Source organism: Delphinus delphis, chromosome 14, assembly GCF_949987515.2.
Source record: "Delphinus delphis chromosome 14, mDelDel1.2, whole genome shotgun sequence".
Classification (NCBI taxonomy): domain Eukaryota; kingdom Metazoa; phylum Chordata; class Mammalia; order Artiodactyla; family Delphinidae; genus Delphinus; species Delphinus delphis.
This window is the reverse complement of record NC_082696.1, coordinates 49,914,615-49,940,785: the sequence shown is the minus strand read 5'-3', so window position 1 is coordinate 49,940,785 and position 26,171 is coordinate 49,914,615. Positions and strand designations below refer to the sequence as shown.

The 26,171-nt window shown below is 43.0% G+C and overlaps 1 protein-coding gene across 1 annotated transcript in view; it reads left to right on the top strand.

Moving 5' to 3' along the window:
• ARMC2 (armadillo repeat containing 2) overlaps window positions 1-26,171 on the top strand; it is a 106,746-nt gene that overhangs the window by 5,949 nt on the left and 74,626 nt on the right. Inside the window, exons 2-5 of the mRNA XM_060030130.1 lie at window positions 417-677; window positions 1,160-1,232; window positions 9,317-9,488; window positions 16,628-16,829. Coding sequence (XP_059886113.1) covers window positions 460-677; window positions 1,160-1,232; window positions 9,317-9,488; window positions 16,628-16,829 — 665 coding nt within the window. The 5' untranslated portion in view covers window positions 417-459. The remainder of the gene's footprint in view (window positions 1-416; window positions 678-1,159; window positions 1,233-9,316; window positions 9,489-16,627; window positions 16,830-26,171) is intronic.

Genomic DNA, 26,171 nt, shown 5'->3' with positions numbered 1-26,171 from the left:
AAAGGGAAACTTCAGTTAAACATTTTAGCAGAACCCCTCTGCCCTGCCACCCAGTGTGTTTTTTATAGATTGGAGACTATGAGATGGTTTTCCCTTCCTGGGGTGTCTTCTTTCACGATTTATCCTCTTTCTCTCCAGGTTTAGCTTTCACTCTAGGTCTCTTCCCTGCGCATCATTTCCCTTAATCGCATGTATTCCCAAAGGCATCACTGTGCATGTCAACCTATTTTTTTGAAAGCTCTTTTCCCTTCCTGATCTTCTAAGTGTAACTGCGTGGTAGGTTTTTAATTAAAAGTTGTGATTTTTTTTTCAAGTTTAATATACAGGAATGGTTTAAGTGTGTATGGTTGGGTTTGAGCACTCCTTTCTAAATGACTGGGTGAAAATAGTTGATATTTTGTACCCTATATTTGCAGGGTGTGGTGTCTGCCTGAAGAACATTGCACTTTAAAAGGAAAGATGCTGTCTCCAAATGATAAAAAGTTAGAAAAGCTAGATCCGTTTTACCGACCTTCAGTGTCCGAGCAGAAGACCAGTGCAGAAATCATAAGTGAAGCACGAAATGCCTTAAGAACGGTTAGGACCCAAAGACCATTTACACCACGGGAAGACCAAAGAAAACTATTTGGACGTGCATCTTCAAGAACACCAGAAAATAGACCCCCGTCTTCCTTCAGGTATTTAAAATGTCTCTTGCCTATACACTCAAGTATATATGTGTATGAAGATGACATTTTCCCTTAATTCTAGTTATGGGTAGTTGCTTTTCTAAGTGTGACTTCTGCTAATTATACCTCTTATATCTGTTCAAGATTTCTAAAGATATTTCCAGACCTTGGGTCCAAGAAGTTGCTTTGGTTTGAAATGGTTAATAATGATTGTCATACCAACTTTATAAAGTGATATGAACAAAGCTTTAAAAAAAATCACAGTATACATTCCTTCTTTTCATTATTCAATAATTACAATCCTCCTAAAAGCAAGAAAAGAGTTGTTAATAAAATGTTTAAAGTACTATGATTTTTAAAAATCGCTTCTTCCTTAAGGCTTATGCATTGAATGCTTTTACTTGTTTGGGGTCTAGAGTTAACTAACATACTAGAAATTTTTAAAAATGATTCTTTACAAACTAACACTTCTATTCTGTCTCCTATGCTAGCGTCCATGCATCCAGTTTTGAGTCCTCTGATTCCAGGCCCATCTTTGGCACACGTCTCAGTCCACTAGAGCTTGTGAGTACTTTATATTACCACGGGTGCTATGAAATGGAATTGGCCCCAGTACTTGGAATCAGCACTTCTATATGCTAAGAAAATGATCACATAGACCTAAATGTATTAATAATTTAATATGAAAGCAAATTCTTTTATACTTTTTCAAATATAATGGTTTGTATATAATGAAACATGTTTATTATTCACCTATAGTTTCATAACAAAGAGGAATTTTAGAGATATATAGTAACTTGGCAAACAGAAATGTTTCACAGTATCTTTTAAATTATGCATATGTATTTTATTTTCAGTAGTTACATATACAAATAAATTATAGATGCATGTACATAATCAAAGATTTGTTACCAAAAAAACCCTCCAGCAGTCTTCCATCCCCTTATTTTTCATTCTCCACTCCCCAGTGCTCTCACTTTAAACTCTTTTGGCACATTCTTTTGGTATTTACATCCAAATTTTTAAATAATAACAGTGTCTTGCTGCTCTCTGACTTAGGAGCTTGAGGAATTATCTAATGACTTCCTGCTAGGGAAGATGAAGATTTAACCCTTGTCTGTCTTCCCACACACCTCCTCACAACACATTCACCCTTTCTGTCCCCACTGCTACTCCCAGTATACATATATCATAATTTTGGTTAGATCCCTTTTCTCTGAATGTGATTATATAAATTCTGTTTATAGCTGAGCCTTGAACTAATGATGATTAATGATGATTACTTCTCCTTCCCTGCACCACTCTTTGTTTTCCCTGGTGTTAATAATTGCCTTGCTCTTTTAGTTTTGTATTATTATTGTTTCAACTCCAAACTCTTCTCCAGTGGCCTAAATTTCCTTCATATATTCAGACACATGAGGTATTGATTCATCTCCTTGGAGAACTTTTCACACTCCCTCCTGGACCACTTGCCCTGGGCATCTGCACACAGCTTGCTACTCCTTCCTGTGCTGGTTTTATATTTCCTGTATCCCAAGTCCTCCTTTTTCTTGATTTACTCTTGTTTTAGCAGAGTACTCCCTCCAATAGCTTCTTGAGAAAGGGTGTATGGGAAATGAATTATTTGAGACCTTGACTGCTGTTTTTTCTCTCTGGAAGTTTATAGGATTTTTTCTTTTTGTTCCCAGTGTTCTGAAATGTCCTGATGCTGAGCACTTTCAATGTGAAATCTTGTACCCTTCAGCTCTGGGAAACGTCCTTGAATCATTTTGATGTGTCTTCCCCTCTTTTCTGTTCTTTTTGCCCTTTCTGGAATTTATTATTCGGATATAGGATCCCCTGGACTGGCCCTTCAGTTTTCTTATTTTCTCTTTTCTGGTTCTCATCATTTTTTGGATGAGGCCTTATCTTCTAATCCTTTTATTGAGTCCTTTTCATTTCTGCTATGATATTTTTAATTTCCTAAAGCTTTTCCCCCTCTAAATTATCTTTTTTTAAATATATAGTATTCTGTTCTTATTTAATGGTTGCAGCATCTTATCTCAGTATATTAATGGTAGTTTTGATTTTTTAATTGTTTGCTTCTTTTAAAATCTCTGTTGCTTTTGTGTATGTTGGGGGGAGGGCTTAAAAAAGAGAAATTTATTTTCTCACAGTTCTGAAGATTAGAAGTTCAAGATCAAGCTGGCAGCAGGGTTGATTTCTTCTCAGATCTTTCTCCTTGGCTTATAGATGGCTATCTTCTTCCTGTGTCATCACATGGTCTGTCCTCTGTGTCTCTGTTGCAGTTTTATATTTGCCTTGGTCTCTCTTTTTTTCGTAAGAGACTCTCTTCTGATAGCTCATGCTGCTTGTTTGGCTGTTCTTATTTGAGAGGGGAAGCATGTGGAATGGATTGGTCAACCCACAGGTGATATCTACGCAAACCTGCATTTAGGGGGATTTGGCTGGGCTGTGTTGTTTGTGAGACCCTCAATAGCAATATCTTTAGGGCTTTCCTTGTGGGCTGCTCAGTTCTCTGTAGAATATTTCTTGGAGGATAAAGACTGGTTGCTAACTGTTGGGCTGTACCCTGCAGGCCTGCAACGCCTGTGCTTGCCCAGCTTTAAGACTGAAGAAAGAGCCCAGAGTCGGCAATAGAGACATCAGTTATAGGGGGCAATTTCTCTGGCTCATTAGTTACCAGGGGAACCAGCAGGGGTGCATGCCCTTCACTTCCCCTTTGATAAGCTATCAGGTGGAGATGTTCTGATCTAAAGACTAGAACAGTTACCAGCTGGGTCAGGGGCGAATATGTAGGAAGGTCAGTCATGTGAGTAGGGTTTAGGTGAAGCAGATGCTGCTCGTGCAGGGGATGTACAGAGAGCAAGAGATCAGTCATTTTGAGTGGCCTGACCATACATACACTGACTTCTAGGAGCCAGGAGGAAGAAGGTAGGAATGCCTAGCATTCAGTATGTCAATATTCAGTTAACATCTATGTTTACATTAAGTATCCTGACTCTTGACTGTGCCTGGTTAGCCTGATTCAGAGACCCTCTGTTTCATCCTCTCCGAAGAACACACTCCCCATCTAATCCTGGGTTCAGTAGCCTGACTGCGTAGAGCTGGGAGGGAAGGAGTTACACAGACTTTCAACCAATTTTCCTTAGGCACCCCTGCCTTTATGCCCCTGCTACCGCAAGTACCTGGTGATACCAGTTCCTTAGACTTTCATGGAACTGGGGCGTCAGTCAAGCTGCTTCTCAATTTTTATTACTGTTTATGTGTGTGTATGTTTGTGTGTGCATATGTTTGGGTTTTTTTGTTTTTTTGCGGTACGTGGGCCTCTCACTGTTGTGGCCTCTCCGGTTGCGGAGCACAGGCTCCGGATGCGCAGGCTCAGCGGCCACGGCTCATGGGCCCAGCCGCTCCGCGGCACGTAGGATCTTCCCGGACCGGGGCACGAACCCGTGTCCCCTGCATGGGCAGGCGGACTCTCAACCACTGCGCCACCAGGGAAGCCCCGTATGTTTGTTTTTGATGAACTATTTTAAAGTAAGTTGTAGCCCTTATAAGACTTTTTCCACAAAAATTTAAGCATGCATCTCATATTAACAGGGACAGTCTCCTACACCACAATGCTATCATCACAGATCAGAAAATTAACGTTACTCAGTAGTATCATTTAATGTATAGTCCGTGCCCAAATGACCCCGATTGTTTCAAAATGCATCATATATTCCCAAAGTACTCATCAAAATGCCTCTGTGAGGAAGATTATACTTGTTCTTATATTGCAGATGACAAAAATAAGATTCCAAAATAGGAAGCATGAACCAGTGTGCAATAAGTATTGTATTTTGTCAGCCATCGTTGACGTATGGCTTCTTGTACCTACAGCCTTGGAAACCACTTGGGTTTTGAGCCAGCAACAGCAAGAGGGCCCCCGGTTTAGCAGCCCAGTAGGTCTGACTTGTTGCAGAGTGGCTCTCCATTCTACAGTTCTGTCGTTTGACTCCTATGCTTTGTTTTTAATATTGCTGTAATTTGGGGGGACTCACTCTTCCCTAAAAATCTAAATTTTTAGAGTTCACATGGTCCCTGTCAAAGTATAGTTCTTGGACTGCAGGATTAGGTGTTAGGCAAAGATAATGTTGGCATTTGCCTCTGTTTAGGATCACTGCAGTTAAATTTCTTTACCGCAGAATGGTTGGGTGCTATGTGCAAATCAGGCTAAGAATAACTCCGTTAGTTTGAGTTTTTTTGTTGGAGTGGATTATTTAAGGGTCTCAGGTATATTTCGTTTTAAACCATAATTAAAGTTTGGAGCTCCCGGTCAAAAAAACCTGAAAGTGGCCTCATAACTACCTCCCCTTCCACCTTTTCTCCTCCTTTCCACTAGACCTTTTAAAGAACCCTTTGACTCTGGTGACCACTAAATTGACAAAGAGGGGAGATCAGGGGCAATGGGAGCCCAGGGAGAGGGAGGGAGGTAACGACCCCTAGAGGGTGGGGGAGGGGTGGTACATACTTAAGTTCCTTAAGGATGCAGTTGCTGAAAGAATTTGTGAAGACCTAAACAATTGAATTTCAGCACTTTTTAGATCTGGGACACTTTCTCAGGCTGGTTTGCCTTTTCATAGTTCCTCATGCAGCCCTCAGGCAGGGAAGAGGGACCCATTCCAGCTCCTACATTTAACAAATCCTCTCAACTCTTTGCACCTGTAGGCTGACAGCTCTCTGTCCCCTCCCCGCCCACCCCCTCCCCTTATTGGCCTGTGCTCCTCCCACAGCCTCCAGCAGGTGTGGGCTGCCTACACTTAGAAGCGCCCTGGGCTTCTGAGAATGACAGGAGAACTGACACTCCTGGTCCCGGCTCACCAGGGTTCCCGTTAGCACCTGTAATCTTACAAGTCAGGGGAAAGCACTGCAGTTTGCAGTCTGCCATGAGCATTTATATCCACCTTCTATGTAGGTGTGCCGTGCACAGCTTTCTCTTTCTCAGCAGCTCTCCCCCTTCCCACGACAGCTCTGAGACGTGGGGCTGTTGTGTAGTGATAGTTATTTCCGTTCTGCCACTCGGGTTAGTTAGCTGATGTTCCGATTTACAGGGTTGTATAAAGTAGGAAAAGAGATTGAGGAAATAGGAAGTTTTGTCTTTCATCATTATCATTGTCAAAACAGAGTTCTCCTTATGTTTCTGAAACTTACAAAGCCTAGTTATTTACGCTCCAAGTATTTTTTTTTTTGGCTGCACCATGCGGCATGTGGGATCTTAGTTCCCCGACCAGGGATGGAACCCATGCCCCCTGCAGTGGAAGCATGGAGTCTTAACCACTGGACCACCAGGGAAGTCCCCAGGTATTTTTATTAATTAAACTTTTTACTGACATACTGAAAAGACACAGATCATAAGAGTACCGCTTGATAAATTTACGCAAACTCCACAGACTCGGTAACCAGCATTGAAGAAGAAAGAAACAGGTCATTACCGGCGCCCCAGAAACCACCTTCCCAGGGTGACCACCGTCCTGACTTCTCACAGCATAGATTAGTTTTAGCCCGTTTTTGTATTTTATAGGAACCGAGTTCCAAGTATTTGACAAGTAAAACAAAACTGAATATATTTTAAAAAGAAAGGGACTTAGAAGCCCATATATACCTTTGGACTAGGGGAGGTCCAGGGTAAGAAAGAGCAGAATGCGAATGTCAAAGCAGTGTTTTTTCTTTCACTGTTTCTGAAACGGAAGGGTGACATTACAGCAGTGAATCACATGCTGGGAGTGACAGAGGAGGCCAGAGGACCTGTGGAGAAAATCATAGTAATAGAAATGCACCTACAATTGCCACATCCAAAGAGGTGTGTGTGTGTGTGTGTGTGTGTGTGTGTGTGTGTGTGTGTGTGTGTGTTCTGTTGCCTTACAGATTAAATTACAGCAACCTTCTGAGATGGGAGGTCTTGGACCCCCTTTTCCAGTCCTCATGTAGAGTGGGACCCCACCTTCCCAGCTGGTGATCCGGAGGAGCCAGGTCAGAAGCTGGTCAGGGCCCACCGTGCTGGGATGAGAGTCAAGGCCAGCCAGACCCCTTAAATATTCTAGGGGGTTTGTCTTCGTTGATTGGGTTGTTCTATGAAAATAGTCTTTCAGTCTTCAAGGGACTCTAGCAGTTTTCTCTAACAGGACAGATCTTGAAATCTGACTTTTCCAGTACCTTGGTTATACGCCAGTCACTGGCTAGTATTATGACACAAAACTTGAGGGAGGTAAGGTTCTCAAGTGAAGATTTAAACCCACTTGCAACATTCTCTGAATTATAAAATGAAGTGAATTTTACAAGAAAAAATTTTTACTCTTGTGCTTCAAAAAAGCCATTTTGCTCCACAGAGTGAAAGAACATTTTGTAGAACCTGACATGATAGAAATTGATGGCTTGTTTCGTTTTCCCTTGGAGAATTAAAAATGCTTCACACGCATCACTTTATATTTTAAGTAGTCCAATGAGGTATAGGTTTAAATGCGATACATAATTTAGTAAAGGTCAGTAGTAAAATGGAACTAATTTTTTATTATGCAAGCAATGACTAATTTTGCACTAGGAAAATAATGCCTTTTATCAAGGAGCAGTTAAGGGGATTTATCTTGCCATCCAGAGATAATTCAGTTATTCCCTTCTGGGTAAAAATTAGCATTGCAAAACCACATTTTCTATTTTATAAGATCGTTTATTTAGTGCCCAAAACATTTCTAATAGTTACGGCATCTGTAAAAGCAGCCATTTACTTTGTCTGCGTTACTATTGTTTGGCAGACTTCTCAATCTTTGTTTCAGATGCAAGGTACCTGCAGAGTACAGACATTTTGAGATAAGAAAACCTTGAATCCACATTCAGTATTGAGAAGGTTATACTTATGTATTTCATCTTTCATAATTAAATGTAGAGCACTTATTTGCCTATATCATACTCTTAGATTTTATTGTTGCTATTAGTTTCATGGCCTAAGTCACATTCTTATGGATATTTTGCAACAAATTAAGGAGGCTGTAAAGTAAACCGACTCTTTATTAAACAAATATAACATAATTTATACAGATAGACGAGTGTTGTCTCCTTCAGAATAAACCCCTCTGAATTCGGGATCTTTTTTCCAGCAAGGTTGCCTCAGGATCTAGGGCCTTAGCTTTTGAGACTTAAAAGTAACGTGGAACCAAATCTGGTAAAGGGTGAGCAGCTTACCGAGATATGCTAGGGAGGGAGCTAGCATATCTTGAGTCTCCATAAGAAGACTTGTATATATATCAGTGTCCCTGCAAGAAGGGAACTGCTGTCTCCATTTGATAGCTGGGCAAGTTCAAAGAAGTAAATGGCCCACCCAAGTTCACATAACTAGTAAGTGGGTTTGATCTCAGAGTCATTTACTCTTCCTGTCTATTATGCTGATTATTTTATTTATGCTTTTTTAACTGTGTTTAGAAGAATGTATCTCTATAGTCATGAAACCGATTTTGGGTTTTATTTGGGTCTGGTTTATGAACCGTTTACAGATGTAAATGACCAAGAGGATATAAAAAATATTTTGAAAAATGTTACCGTTATTGAAATAAGCAGATTCTTAAGAGGAGAACACTAATATAGATGTCTGTGTTCTATTAATGTATATGAGAAAATGAGTGAAATTCTGTGTCATATATGATAGATGACCTCACCCATTTTTCTAAATTATCTGACTTGAATGTCACACTAGATTTTTAAAAAATTTGTTAATTAACCTATTGGATTGAGAGTCACTCACTTCACACAGTATGTAAGTGATTTGAGGAACTTTAACTTGATTACTTTTGGCTAGAGGGCTAGAAGCACTTGCTGCATAAGATTGTGCTTTCATAGACAGATAATCTTGTTGCCTTGGGCCACCAGGCAACACCACCAGGCAAAAAGTGGGAGTTTAGGCCCCTGTGAGGCTGCGGCCCCAGGTTGGGTTGGAGGCCACTGCCACCTGGAGGTTAGGCCAGAGGGTGCTCTGGGTGGCACAGTGCTTGGTGCAGGTGGTTTTAAGTCTTTAAGGAACTGGAATTTTGCTAGTAATGTCCCTTTTCTAAGGGTATCAGCATAGAATTTTTGAGATGTAGCAAATAAAACATTTTCATATCATAAGTCCAAGACTACTTATTGCTCTTCTGTTTTGTGACTTTTTAATCTACATTATTAAAAATTTTTTTATATCATTAAAAAGATACTTCTGTCAAGTCCAAAATATATAAAGGTAGTATTTAAATTCCACACAGTTCTTGGCACATGTGGGTGCCCAATAAATGTTTTCTGAGCTGAATCGAACACAAAAATTTACAAAGTATGTTGAATGTACTATACCATATTTTATAGTCTCTTGTAGAGATCTGTTTGCTGGCATGGGTAAACCTTTTTTTTTCAAATACACTAAGCAGGACAGTAGAGTATTTCATACAATATAATTGACAAAACAATGAAAAAGTGTTATATACCTGACACATTAAGCAAGGTGGGCCAACGAGACGGAGAACCAGGGGGCTGGGGAGAAGCCAGGCAGGAAGCCCTGTGCTCCTCTGGAAGTGTCAGGGCCAGCTCTGCGTGGTGAGTCTTATTCAAGACAAACTCATGCCAATCATTTAAAAAAAATCTCTTTCCAGAAACCAAAACCTCCAGCATCTCCTGCCACAGAAGAGGATCCCTGCCATTCCTTTCCAAAACCCCCAGTGGACCCCACGAAGATTAGAAGGATAAGCAGTGCCCGGGCGCGCTTACACAGGGCAGCCTCGCAGGGGGCTCTTCTGCCAGACATGACCCTTCTTCCTGCTCAGCGTAAGGCCACATAACATCCTTTAAAACCTGGGGGCAAGCATGTTTCTTGAGTTTGCACACAAGAGTTATTTTTATATGATGTTTTTCAAACTGCACATGATTTTTTATGTTAACTTCATTAATCTTGTGCAAAAGCTGGTTAAGAAACATTTTATGGGTGTTTATTAAGGTTTTTTTTAAAAAAAGTTACTTGGGGCTTCCCTGGTGGCGCAGTGGTTGGGGGTCCACCTGCCGATGCAGGGGACGCGGGTTCGTGCCCCGGTCCGGGAAGATCCCACATGCCGCGGAGCGGCTGGGCCCGTGAGCCACGGCCGCTGAGCCTGCGCGTCCGGAGCCTGTGCTCCGCAACGGGAGAGGCCACAGCAGTGAGAGGCCCGCGTACCGCAAAAAAAAAAAAAAAAAAAAAAAGAAAAGTTACTTTGTAGAAAAAGAATATTAGGATAAGTGTTCTTTAATGAATGCATTTACCTATTGATATATTGGAAATCATTTCTAAATTAGAGTTCAAAAAGTTGTTAATTTCATTAGGCATATTTAAGATTCATATAATGTACGCTAAGCTTAGGTCTTTGAAAATACCTTTCTGATCCCATGTGAAAATGTAACCACAAGTTGAATGGGGCTTATCCTGTGGCCACAGAAGTGCTGGCATGTATCTAAACCTGGAAACAGAGAAGCTAAAAACCTCACATCCTAAGGAATGCCCCCAATAATTGGAATCACCCCCTGTCCAGGGCACACTAAGAGTTTTTCAAACTGTAGGAAATGTCCGGTTAGTTGGATGACAATCGATTTAGTGGATCACACCAACATTTAAAACAATGAAGTAGAATAAAATAGAATGGAAAATGTCAGGGCACATTGCAGACAATAAATGCTAGTATGGCTTCAAGGACTTCAGTCACGTACACGTGTGTTCAGGATCATATTACAAGTTTACTATACATTATATTTATATTACAAATTTATCATTACTATATGTAGCCCCAAAAGTTAGAAATCCACTTTAACAGGGGCTGATAGAATTGGCCCTCCTTCAGTCACCAGGATTGATGAAGAGGAGGGATAGGTTTACACTCAGAGAGAGGAGATAATCTGAAGATGATCCCCAAAGTTACAAGCCACCACCTTAGGATCCTACTTGTTTGACATACAAGCCTTTTCTTTTAATTAGTCACCAACATTTAAATGTAGAAGATCTCATGGAAGAATCTAGATGTATGACTTTTTGTGAAAAATTGGAAGATCTGGCAAGCGCTGGGCCCGCTTTCTGTGCAGCCCCCATGGGGAGTGATTGAGCTGAGTAGCCCCCAGCCCCATTAGCCCGGGATATGATCTGCAGTCCCCATGTCTCCCCCGCCTACTGCACTCATTTTCCTGTCTGGTCCCTAAGGATCCCTGATGCAGCTGAAGAGGTACAATCAAGGAGAAAGGAAAAGACAGAGACAGTGCAGGGTGTGCGTGCCACACCTCGATGGCGTACGGAGTGTGTAATGAGGCAATCTGCCTTACCTTGATGTCCCAGTTTGTTTCTTTTCTAACAGTCAATCAGGTATTTATTGAGCCCCTACTAACTGCCAGGTGCCAGTCTAGGCCAACAGAGTCCTGCCCTCAAAGAGCTCGTGAGGGGAGACAGGCAATAAACTGGAAAGCCAAGAAGTAAGACAGCAGTTGGGTTCTGAGTGCTGAGAAGAAGGTGAGCTAGATGCTGGGCTAGGGAGTGACTGTGGCAGGAGGAATCATGTCACCTCTGGAAGGTGTCCTTGAGGAGGTGGCCTCTGAGTTGAAATGTGAATAATGAGGAGAAGGCAGCCGGGTGGAAATCTGTAAACACAGTGCCCAGGCTGAAGCTGAGGCCGGAGATGGGCGCAGACTCGGCTGGTGGACCCCAAGGCCCATGTGGCTGGAAGGGAGAGGGAGCTGAGGACACAGGGCCCATTCAGGGCCGGGCCAGGGGGGACATGGCCAGGACTTTATTCTTCCTGCAGTGAAAAGCCAGGGCAGGGTTTGAGCAAGGGAGAGACATCATCTGATTTCTGTTTCTTAATAGTAGCTGCACGTTTAGACTCACCCAAGGGACTTTTCAGATGTTGCACCACCAGGGCCCCAGTCAGACCAGTTACATCAGAAAGAATTGGTACTTACGGGAGCCGAGTCCTTGCCAAGGTGAGAGGCAACGGGCTCGGGAGCCACGGTGCAGGGTGAGGTCAGACTCAGATAGGAACAGGGTCACTTCTTGTAAACAGGATGGCAGAGCTGTAGTGAGGCTTGCTGAGCTGTTGTTTATCAGATGTTTTTGCTTCTGAGCCTGAATGCCGCACACATTTAACTCTCGGTAGCTTCCATTTGAAAATCCTGCTGCTTGCTGAGCTGTTGCCGTGTGTGTGAAGGTGACAGGAGAGACAGATGTTTCCCCACCAGCCAAGGCATGTCCCTGTTTCTGTTTTTCCATCCACCGTGTTGGCAGTTGCCCCCTTCACCACTCCCATCATCCCTGGGGTCTGCGTCAGCACCCAGGAGACAGAGGCAGTAAAAAGTCATTGTCTTTTAAAAGCACACATCACCCAATTTAAAAAACCATTCTGATGCTCCAGCCTTGGACTCATTTTCCTTTGTACAGGAGCTCCTGGGCTTGTTTCAGAGTCCCTATTGTTTAGAAAAGGTATCCTTTGTTGGGTAACAGGCTATAAAGGCCTGTGGTGGAGACTGAGACAGAGGGAATGTCCCTGCCCCTGGTGTGAAGTCATTCGTAGCTGACACCTCCCCAGGCAGGGCTGGTTTGGTGCCGTGGCAGGTTTGGAATTCCTGTTTGAAGAAAGTGAAAGAAAAGATGTGTGTCGTCGTGTTTGTAGGGCCAGCAGTTTAATCACTTGTGTTCAAATAGGGTTTTTGGCTGGAGGTGACCGTGTTGCTAACGCCCCCCTTACTCCAGCTGGACGGAGACCGCAGTGCAGGCTCCACCTTCTCACGATCTCTTTCGTCTTAGCCGCCATGGACAGGCTTCCTATGTGGGCTTCCTAAATATCCCCGGGTCTGTATTCTCCATCCCAACACTGCCCCACTGCTTTTATCACCTCTTGCCTTGTCCCTGGTCATCCAGCGCTCCTTTCCTGCTCCACCCTCCGCTCGCTGGGGGGCTGCAGGTGGGTCAGCACAAGGACCCTGGCCCTTGGAGCAGCCAGCAGAACGTGGGCACCAAGCGCCCACGCAGACATGGCTGTGAGCAGCAGCCTTGTCCCTTCATCCCAGTGGGCCATGAAAGACGATGGTTTTCTCTCCGTGTGCCATAAGGGACAAGAGGTCAGGAAGCAAATAAAAATTAGATTTGCATCATCTTCTTGCTGAAAACCTTTCAGAGGGCCCCCTGTGCCTAAAGGAGAGCTTGCCAAACAGTTCCAGGGAACACTTTTGGCAAAAATATTAATAGCTTTTCCTTGGAGGAAGGGTCCTGTGCTCAACCTGTGCCTACTTCCCTCCCTCTTGGAGAGCCGCAGTGCACGTGAGCATAGTAAAGGGTGGGGAAGGCCACCTAGTAAAGTCACCTGTTTCATTTAAATTCAACCCAGCATTTTACAGACCTACTTGACTGTGGAATCTGTCTTTTGGGGAACACAGTTTGGGAAACACCGACCTAGCGCAGAAGTTGGCAAACTTCTTCTGTAAAGGGCCAGAGAGTGAATGTTTTAGACCTAGTGGGCCATAGAGTCTCTGTTCAACCTACTCAACTCTGCCATTGCAGCAGACTGATTTATGGCTGCTAAAATTTGAATTTCATATAATTTTCACATGTTACAAAATATTGTTCTTTTGATTTTTTTTTTTTTTTTTTTTTGCTCAACCATTTAAAAATATAAAAGCCATTCTTAGCTTGCAGGCTATACAGAAACAGGCAGCAGGCCAGATTTGGTGGGGCTGCAGTTTGCTGACTCCTGGTCCAGGGGATGAAGTCTTCACTGTGCAGCGTGCATAGTTCTGCCCCAGCCTAACATTCCAGGCCCTTCTAGCCCCTGTCCTTCGCCTGCCTACACCCCCTGCCTCTGGTCTGCGCACCAGCAATACGGAACCCTTACAGTTCCCCACACCCATCCTGCTGTTTCATGCCTCATGCAGTCTGCTATATAATTCGCTGGGCACAGGCATAATGAGAATGTGGAGCTCTTTGTTCAAAAATTGTTTAGAATTTCAAGATGGCAACAGCAAATCATTAAACCAAGTTCAAGGCCCTTCTAAGCATGGGGTCCTGCTTGACTGTAGAGCTTCGACACACTTGAAGCTGACTCTCACGCCAGACTTTTGTTCCCTTTTCTCAGAACTCTTTTTTGGCCTCCTATTAACCCTTTGGAATGCTTTTCAGGCTCCATCTTCTCTATGAATCTTTCGCTGGCCAACTCCAACCCCTCAGGACTCATCTGCTCTCTTACTAGTCCTTACCTGGCACAGACCACACTGTACTGAATCTCTGTCTGGACGCATCTGCCTCTCTGTTTCCCCTACTAGACTGAACAACTTCAGTAGGAAAAGTGGTTTTCTCTATTTGAAGCCCGAGAGCATGAAACAGGGTGTAGTCTATAGTAAGTGCCAAAGAAAATATCTGTGAAACAGGACAGTTCCTACACGGTAAGGCTACTGGTTGTAGAATCCTTTTGAAGTGTACCATGATCTGTTACAAAATTAGTACAACGTGCTGCACATATTTTCCAGAGAGACCTAGAGCATCGTTACTCATGTTCAGTTGAATGGTGGACATCTAGCAGGAGTAAGAGTGAGCCCCGGGGCCACTCTTTTTTTTTTTTTTTTTTCTGTACATGGGCCTCTCACTGTTGTGGCCTCTCCCGCTGCGGGGCACAGGCTCCGGATGCGCAGGCTCAGTGGCCATGGCTCACGGGCCCAGCCGCTCCGCGGCATGTGGGATCTTCCCGGACCGGGGCACAAACCCATGTCCCCTGCATCGGCAGGCGGACTCTCAACCACTGCGCCACCAGGGAAGCCCCCCGGGGCCACTCTTCGCTGTAGTAATAACTGACAGCTCGCTCCAGTAGATTGTGAAGACAGAGGGACTGCAGCTCCTCCATCCACAAGTAGGGTTGCATTATTCCCTCTAGGACAGAAGCTCCATGGCGGCTGGGACTTCTCAGTTCACCACTAGACCACCAGCCCCTGCAACAGCATCTGGCACGTGGCAGTGGATGCTTCATAAATATTTGTGGAGTAAAAGAAACGAATACTAAAATATAGGGACAGGCTAACAGTGCTTTGTAATCTAAAATGAAGTATGTGTGTTGTAATTCAGACCTAAAGATATTTAAGGTTGTCTGGTGCTGTGGAGAGAGCCCTGGACTAGAAGTCAGGATTCGTGGGTTCCATTAATAATAATGATCGTAACTTCTGGGCTTTGAGTGTGCTAGCACCACAGAAGTCACTTTACCAGGCCATTATCACTTGGGACCACTTGAGGAAGGGGAGAGAAGCTGAGTGAGCTGCCCGCATCACACGGCCTGTACTTGACCCCAAGTCTGATGGAATGCCAAGCCCATGCTCTCCCCACCATACAGTCTCGGCTCTCCCCGAACCTGCTCTGTGACCTTAGACTGGTCACCTTACCTTTTGGGTTCTCCATTTTCTCATCTGAAAAATGAAGGTTAGACTAGCCAATCTCTAAGGTTCCTTTCTGTTGTAAAATTCAGTGTTTGGAAAGCACGGAGCTTAGAGGAGCAGACGAGGTGGATTTGTTATTGTTGGTTTTTATTGGTTTGATGGTTCAAGTGCAGAAAAGGAAACCTTGAGTCATTTTAGAAAAGCTTGCAAAACTGTTCCTCTATATGAAGCTCATCTCTCTTGCCCCTTTGAAAAACATATTTTATCACGGACTAGAGTATAGTAGCAGCATCGTGGGTAAGCTCTTCCTAATGTCAATTTGCTGATGAAGAAACAGTGTTGTATTTTAAGTCTAAGGATCTGTAGCCGTAAACACAGTAGGTGTTTCGGTTCAGAGACTGGAATTCCTTTTTGCAACTTTATCTTATTCCTTTTTAGAAAGCCTTCTAAGTGTTTCAGTGCCCTCCTGTGTCCCCGCCTGGGAGTCGTCTGCTGGGCCTCCAAGAGCCGGCCCCTGCTTCTCTGATCACCTTTCTCCTCCCCTTCCCGTCACACACTCCACTTGAGCATGCCAGGCACACTCCTGCCTTTGGGCCTCCGCACCAGCTGTTCCCTCTGCTGGAAATACTGTCCCTCATCATCTGGTGGCTTGATGCCTTACCTCCAGTAAGGGTTTGCCTGCCATGCCCACCTGTTCAAAATTGCTACCTGCCCCAATTCCCAATCCCCTTTTACCCTTCTCCACTTTTCTACTTTTGCTTTTTTTCCATAGCACTTATTATCTATATACTTCATTTATTATGGTCTGTTACTTATTGTCTATTGTGTAAACAGGTGTATTGTTAGGATGTAAGCCCTATGAGGGCAGGGATCTTTGTTCTGTCACTAATGCATCCCAAGTGCTTAGGACAGTGCCTGACATCAGGAAGGTACTCAGTAAATATTTCTGAATGAAAAGTTACTAACATGATCAAATTCAGGAAGAAGAATTGTTATGGGACACAGAAGTATTTATGTGGACTTAGGTAGTTCATAAACCTCAATTAGAGTATTTACCTACAGGTAGACTCAAAGCTAATAGAGCTAAGATTCTATTCATTTTTACCTGCTGTATTGATGATGTCAAACCTAAAATAGTGGTGAGGTCTTGCATACGTTCAGGGAGGCTTTATCCGTACAATTCCAGACTTGATCACTATAAGTCATATGTAGTTTTTTTTTTGTTTTTTTTGTTTTTTTTTTGCGGTACACGGGCTCTCACTGTTGTGGCCTCTCCCGTTGCGGAGCACAGGCTCCGGACGCGCAGACTCAGCGGCCATGGCTCACGGGCCCAGCTGCTCCGCGGCATGTGGGATCCTCCCGGACCGGGACACGAACCCATGTCCCCTGCATTGGCAGGCGGACTCTCAACCACTGCGCCACCAGGGAAGCCCCATATGTAGTTTTAAAATTGTATAAATTCTTGGATTGAAAAAAATATATTGAAAGGTAGTGATTCCTAAAATAAGAAATGCTTTGACAAAACGTTTCCTTGGTTATTACAGCAAAGAGAGTGGAATCCAAAGAAACAGTTACGATGGGGGACTCTATGGTGAAAATACATGGGATTTATTTAACAGAATCAAATGCCATTGGCCACTTGAGTCACCCACCTCAGCTAACGTATGACGGAGACTTCGGTGAAATCAAGGAGCAAGAAATTTTCAAAGGGGCAGCATCCTTGCCATCTCATCTCAGAAGGGGAAGGTCAGTATTCTTTTCATTTAACTTTCCAGTCAGGACAACTATGTCATTTACCAGTTTGCTCTCTGTCTTATGTAGATGATTGATTTGCATTTTCCCCTTTTATGTAAACAAAATTTAAGTTAATGATGCATGAGTAGGGAGAGATGTCTTCTCACAGCTGAATGGGGTTGATTTTACATCTCCCTCTTTAATCCTCAGGAAAACAGTCATACCTGCCAAAATACTGCTTTGATAGGACTGTCAGAATAACGTCTCTGCTTTATTTGGGCTGTTCTAGCAAGCCCTTGAGTGATGACTGATCATTCTGTTTGTGTTACTTGGGATTCTTGCCCGGGCTGGAATGTCTCATTACCTCCCTTTAGGTTAGTTCGCTGTTGTTGACTCCACCAAAGAGTGGACACTTGATTTATTTTATTCTGCAGTAGAAACTTGGATTAGAATATTTATTTTGGAAACTAATAGTTAAAACAGGAGAGTCCTGTGGATTTCTCTTATCTATGATATCTCACTACTAATCCCTCATAAAATGAATGATTGAGGATTACTCTATTTCATACTTTGTTCCTAGATAAGGCTTTTTTCACCCCAGTCTGTGATCCTTTCACCCCCATCCCATCTAGGAACCCCTAAATTCATACCGTGTTCCTGTGTAGGGCTTTCTAGGCTTCCCCTAGGAAATTGAGGAGCAATTTTCCTACCGTATTAAGAAGTTGTAGAGAATGTTCACTGTATGGACTGTGTGAATTCTTACACTGGTATTTCCCTAAAGAAGCCTTGACTAACTGGGGAACCAGGGTGGGGAACAGAGCACGCTCTGTTTTCCAGTCCCAGCCAGTAGTGATGCTAAGATAGGCAGAAGGTCTTGCACTGGACAGGGGCACTCAGTTAAGAGATATTTTTCTACGACTTTCCATTGGGTCATTGTGGGCAACTGCCCAGTTCGAATTTGCTTAACAAGATTAAATTCCATGGGCCATTTTAAGACCAAATGCTTGTTGCCCTCACTTAGATTTGGGTCTGACTTTGGCTTGTCCACATGTTGTGTGCTTAAAACTCCTCCCACGCCTACTGGCTGCTTGGCAGCGGGTTAGTTTAGCTGAACTGACCTTGTCTGCTGACACAGCCTGAAGAGCTTTGCACACACAGAATTTATATTAGGCAACCTAGTAGTCCTTGTAATGTCGCTTTGCATTCAGAACATTTTTTAAATTAAAGTAAAAATGAAATGTCTCCTTAAGTGGAAGAGGACTTCAAATTGGGACTTTGGGAGTTGAGCACAAAACATCAAACTAGCCATTGCGACAAATCTTTTCCAGTTAGTGAATAAGAATAGGCTGCAGACCTCAGAGCTTAAACATAAAAGGCAGCAGCAAAACTTGTGTTTCTTTCAGCACTGAACTGAAAAGGAAACATTTATCTTGCTGCACCCATCCTTACAGTAATTAAAGTTGACTAGGAAAAACCAGACAAGAGCTGTTTTCTTTTTTCTTTTTTCTTCTTGCAAGCCTTCAGATGTTGCAGAATAATCTGGCAAGCCAGGGTTCATTATGTCTTCCTCAGTCTGGGACAGCAAAGGCATTTTCAGTTACATATTTTATCCCACGAACAGCAAAGGAGAAATCAGTTTAGGGGCTAGAGGCACTTCTTCCTGACTGTCCAAAATTATGAGGCACTGGCGGCAGCACTAATTGTTTTCTTTTTGCCTTGTTAGGATGGCTTTTGCATCGTATAGTGATTGCGTCTGTTTTGGGTTTGCCATACACCCTGGCAAGTTTAACTTCCAGTAACATTTTGGCTTTCGGAATCTTCACCTCCTTTAGTCATTGGATGGAACTTTTGCTGAGGTGATTCCCCCACAAAATATTTTTATACAGTAGGATTAAAACAAACCGGAAAATGGAAACTATTTGCAGTTCTTTCACTAATTACATTTGTGAATCAGTCTGGAACACTTGATAGTTGTTTCTGGTAAACATTTAAGTGAATAATTCCAAGAAATGATCTTTGCTCTGCAGTGGAGTATTCCCAGTCTTGATGCTAAAGCCCTACCCTCAATTAACATGTTTCCATGTTTACACCAGAAAGTGGAAAATGAAGACTCTTGTCAGTGAACTGGGCTGGCAGGAGAAGGGAGGGAAGGGATTGCGTAAGTGGAAGAGGGGGCAGCAGGAACCGACGGTGGGCTGAGGGCTGAGAAGGAGTGCGAGCAGCTTGTGTAGGGGACAGAGGAAGTGAGGTCACGCTCCCCGCGCAGGGTCCTTGCTGCCAGTCCAGCGTGGGAGCCTCCACCTTCATGTCAGGACTTCTTGGGCCAGGGAGAGAAAGGAGTAGTTTAATTCAATGAAACCACATTGATTTTAGGGAAACCTATAATTTAGAATAAGCTCAGACCTGGGATGGACTGGAGTTTAACTTTATGCTGGTCATGATGGAAAAAGGATTTGCTGGGCTTCCCTGGTGGCGCAGTGGTTGAGAGTCCGCCTGCCGATGCAGGGGACACGGGTTCGTGCCCCGCTTCGGATAGATCCCACATGCCGCGGAGCGGCTGGGCCCGTGAGCCATGGCCGCTGAGCCTGCGCGTCTGGAGCCTGTGCTCCGCAACGGGAGAGGCCACAGCAGTGAGAGGCCCGCGTACCGCCAAAAAAAAAAAATGCTGAGCAAGGCATCATTGCAAGCAAGGTGGGCGGGGGGCGGGGAGGAAGCACTCTCTCACTTTCCAGAAGAGAATGCAATCTCTAGCCCCTATTGAACTGTCGTCTTCAAACAGCGTGCCAGTTACGACAGTCTGTGTGTCCGTTTGAGGATTCAGTCAAGGTTTGGCAGGCCTGCTCTTAACAACACTCTGTCTTCTCTTACTTTATGTTGCCATGTTTTGAAAATAGCTTCCATTAGAATATGTCTGTGTGTATATCTCCATCCATCATCCATCCAGTGGTTCTATCTGATGAACCCCTTTATACATCTGCTTTTTAAAACCTTTTAGGGCTTTCTGTATAAACATTGTTCAAACTCTCATGGTTTGGAAATGTGATTTTTAGGAGGAAAGCCCAACAGCATTCAGTTGTGGAGAGTCAAGAACTCTTTGTTGGGGGACCAGAGTCTGTGGATTTAGGATTGGTTCTCTCTCAGCCACTTGATTCAGCTGTGTGTTCTTTGACAAGTCTCTGAACACTTTCAGGGAGTCAGTTTTCTAATCTATAAAGTGGAAAAAACTGTGCTCCTTCACTTCCATCTCCTCCCAGCCCTCACTATAGGCTGTGGAATGATAGCTGTTGGTTTAGAGGTGGGTACATGATCCAAGCCAGACCAATTGCATCCTCCCCTGGGACTTTTGCCAAAGCCTTTGGGGAAAGTGCTCTTTCTCCAAGTTCACAAGCTGTAAAGATGATGTTGACTTGGAGCCAACAGTGGCTATTTCATTGCCTTGTGGAGGGTGAGTCTGTCTGGGAAGTGATGTAGAAACAAACAGAGCCGAGGAATGGAGACAGTGACTGAGTTCAAGGATGACATATAAACCCCTAGATCCAGCTGTGCCTGAGGCCACCACATCCACACTGCAGACTGCTCTGTTTCATGAGCCAATATGTTCCTTTTTCTTTCTCTCTCCCTTACCCTCTTCTTCCTTCCTTCCTTCCTTCCTTCCTTTTTTATCTTTCTTTCTTCTTTCCTTTATTGATTTATTTTGACAGGAACAGCTTATGGTACTTAAGATTAGGTTTATGTCACTTGGAATATTGCAACCAAAAGAGTCTAGTTAACCTACTAGACTTTATGAAATATAGATGAGGACGGGGGGTAATTTGAGAGCAGACACCTCCTCAGACTCCAGCAAGAAACAAATTTCACTAAAAGCGAGTCTCTTAGTTAAGAAAGGTGTATCCAGTAGTCTTTAATGAAAGAAATGACAGGAGAAGTGGGGAAGCCACAGTAGAGGCCCCCTTCAAGATCCAGAGTGTGGGGAATTCCCTGGTGGTCCAGTGGTTAGGGCTCTGTGTTTTCATTGCTGAGGGCCCAGGTTCAATCCCTGGTCAGGGAACTAAGATCCCCTAAGCTGTGCGGCACGGCCAAAAAAAAAAGAAAAAGATCCAGAGTGTGAAGTGACACAGGGGGAATGGAGCTGAGGGTGACACGCTCTCCTCGTTTCCTGTGATCCAGTCAGTTGGTGTGTGTGTTTATGGGGGAGGGAGTTTGATAGATTAGAACCCAAGGAACCTAGCCTGTAAAGGGGCTTTTCTGTGAGTCATGAAACCTGGTACATACAAACCAAGGGAACACACACTGCAGGTCAAGAAAAATAACAAGACCTGGTGGATGGATGTTCAGGAAAACTAAAGTTGAAGCTGCCGAGCACCCCAGTTCTCTCCCTCCGTGGACCATTTTCATTCTTCAACAAATACATGGCTCTGTTTCAAGATAAGTAATGTTAGCACAAGAGTTAACTTGGAACTTGAGTATGGGCTTTGTAAGGAACATAACAAAAGACAGATGAAGGAAATGGATCGCAAAAGGAACTACCCTCCAAGAATAAGGAGAGTTAAAACAATTGTCCATAGTGTCAAAGAAATTACAGATAATGTTGTTACCCTCTTTTTAAAAAAAGAGGAAAAGAGCTCTTTGTTGGGTTATAAGAATTCAAATTAGAGATTTTAAGCCCACATAAAGAATGCAAATATGCTCACAGTTCTCAAAAAAGAATGAAAGAAAAATGTATAAACGTGGAGAGAAAAGCCACATTAGAAATTAAAAGTGAGAATAAAAGCAGCTGAAAATGCAATCAGACATGGTGGATAAGCTAGAGGAAATCATACATAAGGAAGTGAATAAGAAAACAGAAAAATGATCAGAGAGATTGAGATAGGTGTGGAAGGAACGGCACTCGCATCCCTGAAGAGGAAAGGCATCCTCGTCCTCCCCCTCCCCGTCCTCCATCTTACTTTGACTAAGTGCTAGGCACTCTTCCAAGTGATTTACATGTATTAACTCATTTAATATTCACAACAACCCACTGAGAATGGCAGAGAGAGTGAAAAGAAAAATATCAACATAATAGAAGACAACTTTCTGAAATAAAGATTTGAATTTGAAGCTCAAATGGACACATCATGTCCCAACAAAATTTGATACGGAGTCATCCACACTAAGATGTCTCCAGTAGCGCTCAGCACCGGAATACTACCCAGTACGTAGTACACACTCCATTAGCAATTGTTGATTGGGTGGGTAAATGGGAGAAGGTATCCTATGGCCATCAGGCTGAACAAGCAAGTCACACAGAAGGAAAAAAAGGCAGGCTGCCTCTGGCTCTGTTAGAGCTCCTCTCAGTGCCACAAGACAGTGGAGTAAGGCTTATGAAGTCCTAAGTACAAGAAGGATAACCCAAGAATTATATTGCCAGCCAAGTTCCTTCAGCAAAAAGGCAACAGACATTTTCAAATGCGAATGGATTTGGGAACTGTGGTACTCATGCGCTTTCTAGAAAACTTTTTGACAACAAAATGGTGAGTCAAAATTCAGAACTCAAATGGAGAAGCTATGGTAAAAGCATTCATGGTGAGTACTGACTTTGTTTTCATACTGAATTAAAGGTAAACAACTCAGGGGCTTCCCTGGTGGCGCAGTGGTTGAGAGTCCGCCTGCCGATGCAGGGGACACGGGTTCATGCCCTGGTCCGGGAAGATCCCATATGCTGTGGAGCGGCTGGGCCCGTGAGCCATGGCCGCTGAGCCTGCGTCCGGAGCCTGTGCTCCGCAACAGGAGAGGCCACAGCAGTGAGAGGCCCGCATACCACAAAAACAAAACAAAACAAAACAAAACGTAAACAACTCTGAAAACGATGGTTACGGAACAGAAACCTTGACAGTGTAATATTAGCATAAAGAACCAAAACTGGTACTTGGGAGGAAGTGTGAGTACTAATCTCTTCACTTCATAGTAGGGAATAGATTTGTCAGTAGCTACAGTCTGAAATTGAAATATATAGTTAAAAAAGAGTGATTTCAGCCTGCTAATGTTTTTCATTCTTTTCTTAACTTTAGAGAGATCTTTTAGAAACTAATGTCTCTTGTGAAGACCCATTCATCTGAAGTTCTACAATTCCTTCAGTTTCACCTCAATTTCTATTTCTCTGTCATATTCAAGTAAAATTTATACTTCATACTTTTTAATTACAATGACACGTATGGTATGATCCCATTTATATGTATCTTTTATCTGCCCTTCCCTCCAAGTCATCCTTCTGTTCTTTCATTCTTTTATCTTTTCATCTGAATATATGCAAAATATGTCTGGAAGGATGTTTGCCACACATTAACGATATTTATTTCTGGGTGGTGGGATCTTAGATGGTTTTCTAAATCTTCTTTGTACTTCTTATATTGCCTGGCCTTAAAAAATAATAAATATATCATTTTTTCAAAAATAATGAAGTCATTATTGTTTTAAGAAATTAAGTAAATGTGGCTGAGAAACTTTGCATTCGGAAAAGACAGTCATCGATCAAAATGACTTTGTAGAATCCCACCTTATTTGACAGCTTCCATTCGATAAGAATTTGTTGATAAGCAAAGCCCTGCACTAGCGGGGTTGGGAGATACACAAATGGACCCTGTCCATGAGAACCTTACCAGCATGTCAGGCTCTGAGGCTCAAGGGTGGTCCCTAGACCAGCAGCATCAGTATCACGCGGGAGCTTGTTATAAATGCAGGATCTCACGCTCCACCCCAGACCTGCTGAATTAGAATCTGCATTTTTATAAGGTATCCAAGTGATTTGAATTCACACAAAGTTTTAGAAGCACTGTTCAATGATTGACTCTAATGCTGGAGGAATGAAAGGAGAATTGAAAGAAAGCGCCTTGGGAGTTTAGAGATGAGAGCACCTAACTCTGACTTAAAGATCAGGGAAGGTTTCCTGGGGTCTGTGGAGTCTGGGATGCCCCTTGAGGCTGGTTTTCAATAGAGGTGGGGCTCTGTGTTCTTTGCTAAAGGAGCAGCATAAGCAGGGGGGATTTGACTTGGTGGCGGCAGGTTCAAAGAAAGGCAGATGGCCCAGTGTAGCGGAAGCATGGGTCCTAAGGCTGTAGACTGCGTGGAGTGCTGAGGGGTTCTCAGGAGAGTGACGCTGGCAGCCGCGTGAAGGACGATTGGAGACGGGAGAGCAGTAGCAGTTCTGGTGGGAGATGGTGATGTGTGAGCTGGAGCAGCCCACTAGGACATTGGGATGGAGAGCAGATTGTGGAAACTGGTGTGTAATCATTTCCACAATAACGCCACGGAAGAGGGTAGTGCCAGCAACTCTCCCCTGTGCTGAAGTGCCCGTAGCTGCCGCGGTGAAAAGTTACAGCGCTCTTCACGTGAGGCGCCTTGAAACTGGAGCTGTGAAGGTGAAGGGGAGCGTGAAACTGTGGGCTTTTACTCTAAGCTAAGGGAATTTAAGCCTAACTAAGTTAAGCTAATGTGGTTAGCTACAAAGCAGTGTCTAATCAAGTTTCTGCATATAGAACTTGAGTAATAACCAGTTAGTGATCATTGAAAAAGGTACAAGAATATATGCATAATCTTTAAAAATGTATATTTTAAATCTTGGACCACCAACCCAAGGCTATGGTTACTTTTGAGGACTTTATCAAAATTTTGATCTTAGGACCATTCCTTTAAAATCATGTTCTTTCATTTCACTGTGTTTCTATTTAACCATTTAAGTAGAATTCTATTTTAGTGTTAGTTATTAAGACAGTACTAATGTCTAGAAACTGTGTATCTGGTGTTTCAGGCTGTGAAGACATGATAAAGGGACCACCACCTTTTGGTGGTGGTACTCTTAAATTGCAGTAAAAAAAAAAAAATCAAAGAGACTACAAAGCAGGGGCCAGCAAACTAAGGCCCATGGGCCAAATCCAGCCTATTACCTGTTTTTATAAATAAAGTTTTATTGGAACACAGCCACGCCCATTCATTGACCTACTGTCCCTGGCTGCTTTCACACTATAGCCACAGAACTGAGTAGTTGTGACAGAGACTGAGTGACTGCAGAGCCTAAGATATTTACTACCTGACTGGAATCTATACAACTTGAGTCTAATTCTAAAAATGAAGTGTCATCTTCTTAGGGCAAGGAAAATGTTAGCTCAAATTTCCTAAATTTCTTTTTATCATATATATCCTTTAAAATTTCCTTTTCCATTTTTTTACATGTAATTTTTTCCCAAATGGAAATAAATTTATTATATATTTTTTCTTAATTCCAGATCCCACCGTTTAGTCTGCTTCTTAATATCTTTTTAGCTATTGCTCCAGAGAAGGAGTCAACAAACTGTAGCCCTGGAGCAAGATCTGGCCAGCCATCTGGTTGTTTGTTTGTTTGTTTGTTTGTTTTACAGCCCTTAAGCCGAGAATTTTTTTCTGCATTTTAAAATCATTACATTTTAAATGGTTACAAAAGTACCTACATTAATAGCCTCTGTTTTGCCACTTGGCCCACAAAGTGTAAAATATATACTGTCTGGCTCTTTAAGAAAAAGTTGCTGACCCCTGACTAAAGAACCTCAGTCATAATAATTGGAAGAACTGTCTGAATTATAGCAAAATCTGAATTTTGGAATACTTTTAAAGAAATATACTTTTCTTTCTTTGGAGTATAAATGATCCAGAAGTAGATGCTGCCAATGTGACTGACGCATGTATGGGCAGTAGTAACTCAGTCAGTGTGTGACGTTGCCTTGGCTACAGAGCTTGGTTCTGGTTGTTCAGAGTGAAAGATGGGACTCTTGTTAATGATTGGGAAGAGAGGACCTTGTTTTTGCTCTGAAACATATGGGCTACAGCAGAGAGACCTGGGAGTGCCATACCCACTATGCTTTCCTCAGGACTCCAACCTGATTACAGATGGAACCAGAGGAAGGGCAGAGCTAAGAGAATTGCAGAAAGATGGAGCCAGTGCCCTGATCACACCACACCTAAAACCCACCCCTAGTGCTTGACTTTTGGGTTACATGAGCCAGTAAATTCCATTTACTGTTTAAGTCAGTTAGAATCAGGTTTCCGTTATTTGTAGATGAAGATATCCTAATGAAATGGTCTTATTGGGGCTTTAAGAAGGATTTCACAAAAGAGCTTTAAAGAATATTTTCTGGAATTGTTTTATTCTTGGTACATCAAAAGATATTCCAAAAAAATTTAATTATGGTCTTTAACAGCGTGGAACAGAAAGCTGAGAAGAAGAACAATTATACTGGATGTTTGAATCAAGATCTAGAAACATTTAATAGGCAGAAACCCTTTGCCAAGTATAACACTGAAATTTAATAAGAAGGAGTCCAACGTAGATGGGGGAAATCTGCCTTT